The 10,135-nt window shown below is 47.3% G+C and overlaps 1 protein-coding gene across 2 annotated transcripts; it reads left to right on the forward strand.

Moving 5' to 3' along the window:
* Positions 1-2,400: 2,400 nt before the first annotated feature.
* Positions 2,401-9,878, forward strand: TNIP2 (TNFAIP3 interacting protein 2). 2 transcript variants are annotated; one of them, XM_075709521.1, is made up of 7 exons: positions 2,401-2,880; positions 5,366-5,671; positions 6,578-6,590; positions 7,628-7,704; positions 8,291-8,572; positions 8,952-9,098; positions 9,569-9,878. In XM_075709521.1, exons 1-7 carry the CDS (start codon positions 2,401-2,403, stop codon positions 9,848-9,850), a joined length of 1,587 nt encoding a protein of 528 aa, XP_075565636.1. In that variant the 3' UTR covers positions 9,851-9,878. The 2 variants fall into 2 exon arrangements, with proteins under 2 accessions (XP_075565636.1, XP_075565635.1); XM_075709520.1 differs by lacking the exon at positions 6,578-6,590 and having other exon boundaries at positions 7,621-7,704; positions 8,952-9,071.
* The last annotated feature ends 257 nt before the right edge of the window (positions 9,879-10,135 follow it).

Raw genomic sequence — 10,135 nt, forward strand, 5'->3', positions numbered from 1 at the left:
AGTCTATGTAGTTTTTTCACTTTTCCTACTAATCTATATGAAAACTATAAAGCACAGGTATTTTAAAGCAGGAACTTTACTTTCTTCACAGCAAAAGCTGTATCTTAAGGTTGTAGGATATAACTCTGTACACATAAAAAGCCAAAAAATTGCATTCCCTCAACTGCCACACAGATTTTTCACTGTTCTTAATCATGGGGTATTTACATTATTTATAGGATGAAACAGCAAATACACCACAGACCTGCACCTTAGGCAAGTGTTTTACCCTCTTCTATCACACAGGATCTTCTATGCATATAAAATTCAGTTATATTTTTAGAAATAGCTAAGCTAATGGACCATTTTGAATATACTACTCCTACTCTTTTGGATAACCCTTTCTAGCATAACTGAGGTGACAAAATAACAGCTTTCCACCTTGAAAAAGCTGAATTGAATTGTAGGCTAATTCATGTTGGGAGGGACCTCAGGAGGTCTATAGCCCAAACTCCTGCTCAAAGCACTTCCAAATGTTTGATTACCCTCACAGGGGAAATAGCTTTCCTTACATTTGATTGCAACCTCTCTTGCTTCATTACACCCACTGTCCTCATGAAAGGCTGAAATGTCCTGTCTTGCATTTCACACGCACCAGTATCACGAGGCTTCTGATCCATCACCAGTGGAACTGAGCATCTGGACTTTCAAGTTCAGGATCTTCTCCCTTCCTCATGTTCTGATTCTTGTAAATTCTTCCACACACATTCTTCACTGCTGTGCCTTTTTACCCTGACACCTATGAGTAGCTACGGTGCTAACACAGGAGGCTGCTCTCTATCACACTGACTAAAGTCTTCCCTTTTTTGCCCCCTCTACCACTTGCATGCGGTGATTTTCACTTGCTCTACAATTGGACGGACGTGCTCGTTGGTCCAGAAACATCTTCTACGATTCTGCTGAACCTAGTGCAGCAAGCCTGCGTGCACATACAGAGCTCCACGTTGTATACGTTATCATATGCATACATACATATACACCCAATAAATGTTTTTACAAATAATAATCAAACGTAAGCTAGGCTTTATTTTTGTACTGATTTAAGGCTTTTTCCTCCCAAGCCGTTCTACCAGTATAACTTGGACATAACTAAACCAATCAAAAAAATCCTTTACATCAGTCCGACTTACCATACTCCCCTCCTCCTCCAAGAAATACTACACCAGCGTAAGCTCTCAGACAGCTCTGTCCTTGATTAACAGGTTCTATCGCTATGCTAATAAAAGCTGTCCACCGCAGGGACGGCCGACGGGCATCGGGCAGCTGCTTTTACACTCACCAGCCCTGCTCATCTCCACGTGCAATTGTGAGGGAACAAACACGAGCTGATGGAACGAATTTCGATGACTGGAAGGCTCGGGGCTCTCGTAGGTGTTTCCTAAGCAGGCTTCTCCTCAGCATCTGCGAAGGCGTGCAGCCTTCGAGAGATGCGCTGCTCCGCCCGGCTCCAAAGCCCCCCGGTGCTCCCCGTGCGGGCCCTACGCGCTACACGCGGCTTTCTGGGCCTTTCTTCGCCGCTCGCAGCCGCGAAGCCGAGGCGAGACCCCGGGGCCGCGCCCTCAGGGCCGCCCGCCGCCCCGGGCCGAGGGCCGGCAGCCGGTGGCCGGGCCGCGGGCGGAGGCGGCCCCGCCAGCCCTGGCCCGCGGCTCACGGCCCGGCCCGGCCCGCTCCGGGGCCTCTCGGCGAGGCGGAGCGGAGCGGGGCGAGCGGCCCGGCCGCGGGGGTCGCCGCCGGGAGGGGAAGTCCCCGTCCGGGCCGGGAAACTCCCGCCGCGGCTGCCGCTGGCACTCGGCGCTGCGGGGCTTTCGCAACGCGGGGCCAGCCCCGCCCGCCAGCCCCGCGGGGACCCTCGCTCCCCCCTCTCCCTCCCGGGGGCCTCTCGCCGGCCCCGCCTCCGCCACGGCCCCCTCCCCCCCGGCCGGCCGCCGCCCCCCGGCCCGGCCTGCAGCCCCGCGTCCTCCCCGGCGCCGGCTGCCCGCCTCGGCCCCCCCCCGCCCCGCAGCCTCCCCGCTCGCCCCCCTCAGCGGCCCCTCCTTCGGCCCGGCCTTCCCCCGGCCCCTCAGCAGCCCCCGCCCGCCCGGGCCCCCTCGCTCCCCCCGGTTTCAGCCCGCTCCCGCCCCCGCGCAGCCCCCGGCTGCCGCCTCTCCTCCTCGCCCCCCGCCGGGGTTCCCCGGCCAGCCTCGCCCCGGGCCCGCCTCCCGCACTCGCGGCGGGGTTCCCCCCTTCGGCGGGCACCGCCCGGCCCCGGAGAGGCGGGTCCTGCGAGCCCTTAAAGGAGAGCGGCCATCCTCCTCCCCCGGCGGGGAAGGCGGAAGAGCGAAGCAGCAGCCCTGGCCCTGCCCGGCTCCTCCTCGGGTTTATATGCACCTGGCCGCGTTACTGCTCGCCCTGCAGAGGAAAGAGAAGGGGCAGCAGCGTGACCGCGGCTCACCTTCCCCGGCCATGTGCTCGGTAAGCGAGGGTAGCAGTACGGACCCCTTGGTGGCCCGCTTCAAACAGGTGGAGGAGACGCTGGAGAAGCTGCACCGGGAAAACAGGAGCCTGAAGAACAAAGTGCCTCGGTACAACGCGCTCTGCACCTTGTACCACGAGTCCGCTCAGCAACTGAAGCACCTCCAGCTGCAGCTGGCTGCCAAGGAGGCGACGATCCGGGAGCTGCGGAGCAGCCTGGCCCGGCAGCAGCAGCAGCCGCAGCCGGCGGCGGGCGGCGAGGCGGGGGCGGCGGGCGCGGAGCCGGCCCGCTCGCTGGTGGAGAGCCTGCTGGAGCAGCTGGGCCAGGCCCGGGAGCAGCTCCGGGACAGCGAGCGACTCTCGGCGCGGAGAGTGGAGGCTCTGAGCCAGGTAAAACCGCGAGTGCCCGCGGCAGGCTGCGGCTGCGCGCCCGCCCGCCGAGCGGCAGCAGCGCTCGCTCGGGAGCCGCCTTTCCGCGCTCCGCTGGCGCACGGCGAGCGGCCTAGGCCTGGCCAGCGCGGCCGCGCTCGGCTCGCCGGAGGGTGCGGGCGCTGGGCGTCCAGACGGCTCGCCCGCCGCCGTGGAAGCGGATCGGGGCGCGGCGGCCTGAGGGGCTTCGCCGGGGCGGCCCAGCGAGCGGGCGGCGGCAGAGCCCGGGGCTTGCAGCGGGCGCCCAGCCCCCCGGGGCCGCCCCGGTGCCTCCGGCGGGGCTTGCAGCGGGCGCCCAGCCCCCCGGGGCCGCCCCGGTGCCTCCGGCGGGGCTTGCAGCGGGCGCCCAGCCCCCCGGGGCCGCCCCGGTGCCTCCGGCGGGGCTTGCAGCGGGCGCCCAGCCCCCCGGGGCCGCCCCGGTGCCTCCGGCGGCGCTTGCTCTGCCGCCCTGCGCCCGGGGCTGGGCTCTGCTCGGAGCAGCTCGGCCGGCCGCCTCCGGCAGCAGTGCCCGCTGCCTTCAGTGCAAGAAGGCAACCCGTGACAGCCCGAAGCGAGAGCTCAGCGTGGCATTATAAACCTTCAGACAACTGTTTCCACGAGGAGAAGGCAAAGCAGTAAAAACCGCTGCATTTGGAAGTTCCATGTTCCGTAGCGAAGACCTCCTCCCCATCAGCTGCAGCAGTCAACGGATACCACCGCTTTTTCTATTAAAGTTGGTTTTTTTTTTTTTAAAGTGCACTTAAAAATGGATTTTTGGGATTGACATTAAGGCAGCGTGTTAACGCTTGGAGAAGTAACTGGCGAGTCCGGGTTGTGAGGGGATAGATCAGGGAAATCAGTATCTTTTGGTCTCAAAACTGCATCCCCTCCCATCCGCCTCAAGTGCTATTTTTGTTACTGTCATTAAGACTTTCCCATGTTCGGTCTGAAATACTTAACGAATTTTAAAGCATTTCTTTCTATATGAACCTGCATAAAGGAATTTCCAAACTGAGAAGCAGTACTTAAAATTGAAACAAGTGTTTTTGTCATAAGTAATCTTTTGACCTAATGCTTATACAAAACATTTTCCATATATGATACTCACCTAAAATACATTTAAATAAGTTCAAGTTTGGAAATTTGTAATAAGAGATGATCTTACTGACACTTTGCAGACAGGTAACAAACCTGCAGTATCTGAATATATTTTGAAGTCTGATGCCGAATGTCTTTAATCTGCAGCAAAGGGGAAATTTAGCATGATGCTAAAGAATTTAAATATCAGTAACAAGAACCAAGCGCTGTTTCTGCAAGTCAGATATTTCATTATTTTTAGAAGTAAATATTTTATGCCCAGTCAGAAACACTGAAATCATTGTCACTAAAATAATAACAGAAAAAGACCTTTTGTGAAGTCAGAGGCCTGCCTGCTGGCAAAGAAGAGTGCTCCCTGTGATTTGCAGCTCCATTAGCACTCCCGAAGAACCAGAAGGGTAGAGTTAAGCTTGTGCCTGTCTCATGGTCTACGCTGGCATCCAGGGCATCGTGGATTCTGGAGGAGCAGTGCTGCCAAAGTTGCTGTTACCAGCATCTGCTACTTTTTGATGATATCAAGCACAAGGTGTTTTTGACAGAGTCAGGACTGGTGTACTTCAGATGCGTGGTACTACAGAGTGGTTGTACCACAGTCAGCAAGCAAACGTCTTCTGTCTCAAAACACCTGCAGAGTTGTTAACTTAATGCAGTGCGGATGATCCCACAGAGCTTCCACTTCAGCAAGATCTTGCGGCAACGAGATGCACATTTGTTTCCTAAGAGTATGTCAGACCCCCTCACATACCTTGGAGGGTCAGCTATGGCCGAAATGGAGTCATTGCTGCCACACAGATTTCATTTTCTGTTTGCTTGTCCTTACCACTCATCCTTTCCTAGGTGGGAAAGTTGCTGTGTATGCTCCCTCTGCTTTGTCCTTGCGACAGTGCCAGGCAACGAATACAGTTCACTGGTTTTTGATAAAATGACATTCCAGTTCTGGGTTTTTTTGAGAAAAATCTCTATTATCTGGTAACTTAGAATGCAGGACCAGTAAGCATTTCTCAGTCTCCATAGTTACTCCTTTTAAGCTACTTTTGTTTCTTCTAAGTCCCATCTTTAGTTTGTTGCTGCTGTATATCTTTTTGTAGAATCTTCCTGAATTTTTGCTTGTTGTTTCCAATTTCTTCATTCTGACTAGGAAGTGCTTGTATAGCTGTCTGAGCAGTTCTTGATTTTGGTTGACTGATCTGTCAGTTCCAAGGTCGAGTGATTATATAGAAATTAATTGGATTTATTTTACTTTTTAGGTACTTTGCAGTGAGTGTAGGAGCAATATGGAATTATTGCAATATAGAATTCAGTCTTAGAAATATTCTGGCTTTTGAGTTCACTTTGCTTTTAAATAACTTCCCCTCCCCCTTATGTTTAGGAAGTACAGAAGTTGAATCAGCAACTAGACGAGAAAAATGGAGAGATACAGGAGATGATAAATCAGCCTCCATATGAAAAGGAGAGAGAAATCTTACGACTTCAGAAGAGCTTGGCAGAGAGAGAGAAGGCTCAGGCCACCAGCGATGTTTTGTGCCGTTCACTCACTGATGAAACTCACCAACTTCAACGCAAATTGGCATCCACAGCAGAAATGTGTCAACATCTGGCAAAATGTCTAGAAGAGAAGCAAAGAAAAGAGAAGGGGAATTCAGATAACCAGATACCTACCGAAAGAGCTAATCAGGTATTCTTACTGCTACTGCGTTTCTTTAAAGTCTTAGTAGCTTCTGAGGTGTTAATTACAATATCATAGTTGTAACTGGGGAGTGGTGAGAAACATCCCTTTAAATAATTTCATGTAGGGTGAAAAGACTACCATGGCAAGCTCTAAATAATTCCGAGTACCAAAAATTTAGGATGGAAGCAGTTGTCAGTCGCTTGCATTTTGGCCATCTCACTTATCTCGTCATCAGAGGGTTTTTTTTGAGACGAGAGGATCTTGAGAGGTCCCTTCCAACCTCAGCAATTCCATGATTACAGTTCTTCCTTGCATATACAGGAGATAGCACATTCTTTATACCACAGCATGCTTCTGTGCATCACTAGATGGTGCTGTGCTTTTGAATGTGATACCTCCTCATCACTTGTTTAAGCATCTAAATCACAAACCAAAGTAGAGATATTTTACAGTAGTATTTATATTAAGAACTCTATAGTACATGGTCTTCTCAGATCAGGATTTGGCTTTGCACACGTAGTACAGACCTACAGAAAGTTGGTTAGGGAAGAACAAGTCAAGGTGTCTCACCTTTTTCTTTTTTTTTTTTTTTTTCTTTTTCTCTGGGGTTCCCCCCTGCTCCTCCAGTGCAAGGCAATGTTTCTCTCCAGCAGGGATGTTTAGAAAAATTGCTTCAGTATAGGAAGGTGGCAGAAATGCCACTGAGGGGCACAAAGAAACACCTGGATTTCGGTGTATTTTGCTAACAGCTGTGTGGCTTTGCCGCATCATCACCTTCGCTGAAGCTTTTCAGCATAGGGTAGAGGTAAATCATGTTGTTCTGTTGCTCCAGAAGTAGTGGTTCAGAGTCGCTAGGTAATTCACGATAATACTGTAAGGAAATAACGTTAGAGGTACTGCCTCCAATAACAGATCAGAGTACTGAGTAGGATGTTGCAGCCAATTCTCACAAAAAAGAAGAATTCTGTCTCATGCTCTTAACTGCTATGTAGTGGCAATGCTGTGTTTCACATGACCGCTCATCTATGCTTTTATGATAAACTCTATACATTGCTTGCTTCTACTTTGTAAAACATCCCAGGAGCATTTCCAAAGAAAACTTATTCACATTAAAGTTACCTGTAAGAAATAGTTAGAGGTTGACTAGGTATTAGAAAAAAAAGGACTTCTTAAGGGACTTGGAGCATTTAGTATTGTCATATTTTACGTGTAATTGATAGACAGGAAATCGATTGACTTTGATATATGTAATAAGTAGCTAACCTTGGTACAGTGGGGACTTCCCTGTTGAAGAAGAGAAATTTCAGATGCAATTACTAGCTGATTCTAGGGAATTTTGTACAAAAGTGTTCTATATTACTCATGTACACCGGGGTTTTTTTAAGCAGATGTCACAACTGTAAAAAGGGGTATCATTTTAGTCAATTATTTAGCAAGCAGGGGGTTTTTTCCCTCAGTAATTTCTTCCTAGTACTGGCCAAAATTGACAGTAATAACAAAGCAAGATGAAGGCAGGCATATCTGTGTCTTCGTCATACATTCCCCCAGTCCGAACAAGTAGTTTCCAAGGAGTTTGTGTAAACTGTTAAGCTCTGTTGTCATATGCATAGACCTTCATGCATGTAAAATGTGTGGTATTTTTCTTGTTACCTTTTAGTAGGCTCAGAATTTCGTAAGACAGATATGTTTTTATGACATCACACAGACCTATTTAAAAGCAATACCAAGGTGGTAAAAACCTGAGTACGTTTTTGCTCTGCTTATTAATAATAAAAGCTGTAGGCTATACTATTAGTAGTTAGAAATAAGGAGACCTAGATGTATGTATTTGTTGCACTGATAGCAAATAGCTTTAGAGGAATTTAAAGGAAGGTTACTTCCAGTTTAACAGCATAGCTAAGTTGCATTTGGGATTTTTATGTTAAAGTAACACTGCCTTTATCTGAAAATTATAGCTTTTAGGCACTGAAACTTCACTTCAAGCTCTTATCTGCAACCTACAAGATGAAAACAGGATGTTAAAACAAAAAGTAGCTCACGTGAGTACTTTCATTTTGTACAAGATTAAGATGTGATTGAGTATTTTGAATTACAGTAAATTTGGAATAGGTAAGGCCTGGTTAATCTAATTAAATGGCAGTTTAATGCAAGTCCAAAATTTTTCTTAGTCCTTTCAACATGGCACATAGTCTTTGTTCCCTTAGCTAAGAACAAATTATTACATTATTTTTAATGTACTGGGGTGTTTGTTTTTTTTTTTTGGTAAAAATACCCTGCAGAAGAAAATTGGTTTTGTGTTCCTTCCATGCATCACTCTTCCATGCCAGGAGAAGAGCACGAGGGCCAGGGTGACCACCAACCCCTCCCATTCCCTATGTATTTAATACTGTCCCTGTGGCTTGCCAAATGGAGCAGGCTGCCCGTGAAGAGCTTGGCTTATAGCATGACAATCTTCTGCTCTTGTGTAAAGTGGCTTACCCACACTCTGAGTCTCAGTCAGCATATTGTATTAGCTTTTGGAGAATTTTGGTCCTGCACATATAGACAGTCTATGAAAACTTGGAAGTTTGTGTCTTCGCGTTTGTGTCTTCATGTTTTTCCTGACTCTCCTGGGTAATCTTTCAGGTGGAAGACTTAAATGCAAAATGGCAGAAATATGATGCGAGTAGGGACGAGTATGTGAAGCGGCTCCACTTGCAGCTAAAAGAGATGAAGTTACAACTGGAGCAGCAGCACGGCGTAACTTCAGCACAAACGAATTCTGACCTGATGCACAAGGAGATATTCCGGTTAAACAAGCTACTAGAAGAAAAAATGAATGAATGCATAAAAACAAAGAGAGAATTAGAAGATGTGAAGAAAGCTAGCGAAGGAGATAACGAGCGCATACAAATGCTGGAGCAACAGGTCATTAAGTTTCTTTTTCCAGACGTGGGAATTCTTAGTTTCTCCCCAGACCACTGAAGTTTAGGGGGGAAAATGGAATTATTTCTTTTGACATTTGCTACTTGTCCTGCCACATTTGGCTATACAGATACTTAACAACACAGATTTAAAGGAAACTCACTACTTAAAGAATTGCATGCCGTTCTGCTGGCATTAATACAAAATACTAAAAGGTCTGAAGAAGAAATACAAATACCTTTAAAGTACAGATATGATAGAGAAGATAATATTGAGATTCTGGGAATAAGTATTTACAAACAAAGGAATCAGCCTCAACTTTTTAATCTAACCTGCCAATGCTCTAATTTATAAAATTATTAACATAATAATTCTTTTTCAGGTCCTAGTTTATAAAGATGATTTCACATCTGAGAGATCAGACAGAGAACGAGCACAGAGTAAAATACAAGAGCTTCAGGCAGAAGTTGCATGTCTGCAACACCAGCTAGCAAGACGGCAGGTAAGAAAGCAACATGCTAGTTTTTCAGTTAAAGCATGTCAGCAGAATTCAGGACTAAAATATACTTCAAAATATGTTTTTAAAAAATCTTAGTACTTCTAAAACCATTTCAGCTCAGTGCAGCTATCAAAAACTTACATTATTTCATAGTCTGAGATCTAGTGGAGATGGTTCCCAATACATGTGTAATACCCCTTGCCAGTCCATTTTCCTTCTATTTTGGATCAACGTTAACAGTTAGGCAGATTTCTTAGAAGGAAGAGAAGGATGGCCATGACCCTTGTAACAGTGGCATCTTTAAAGTAGCATGCTGGCTATATTCTGTGTTTTCTACAGTCGCTTTTACAACTATATTAATGAAACTGCAAAAACTGATGCATATTTTATTTACAAATCTGCTGATAAAAATGAGTGTTTCAGATAAAGGTGATAAAATACCCTGTTAAAGAATATCTTTTTACTGCATCTTTTTCAAGAGCTCTTCTTTCTCTTTCTAGGACTCGAGAGATGCAAGTAGTCATTTTAGAGTCCACATTGGTAACCAAAATCATATGTACGTACAGACAAACGTTGAACATCTACGAGGCAATAGTCCAGGCCAAACAGGCATAAGAAGAACATCTTCACAGTCTGAACAAGCTTCTCCTCCTGTGGACAGTGGAAACTCGGGATCTGAGGGCAGGGCACAGGGTGAACTTAGATGCCCTCATTGTATGAGGTTTTTCAGCGATGAACTCAGTGATGAATTCCTCAAGCATGTTGCTGAATGTTGTCAATGACCACGTGATGTGAGGCGTGTAAGTCAATCACTACTTTATAGACAGTAAAACTTTGCTGTGTACATATCTCCTACAGTCCTAAAACAGAGTAATTCAAATGGACAGCTCTTAGGAATTGGGAGGATGAACAATATCTACCTCTTACTTGATTTCACCTTCTCTTGGACTGTATGAAAGACTTCAAGATAAAGCAAAGTGTTTTTGTGAAGAATTATCTTTTACAACTACAAGGAAGGCAAGCATAATGCAAATTCTACTACAAACTAAACTGAAACTTACAGTGGT

The sequence above is a fragment of the Pelecanus crispus genome, chromosome 4 (assembly GCF_030463565.1).
Source record: "Pelecanus crispus isolate bPelCri1 chromosome 4, bPelCri1.pri, whole genome shotgun sequence".
In the NCBI taxonomy this organism is placed as follows: Eukaryota; Metazoa; Chordata; class Aves; order Pelecaniformes; family Pelecanidae; genus Pelecanus; species Pelecanus crispus.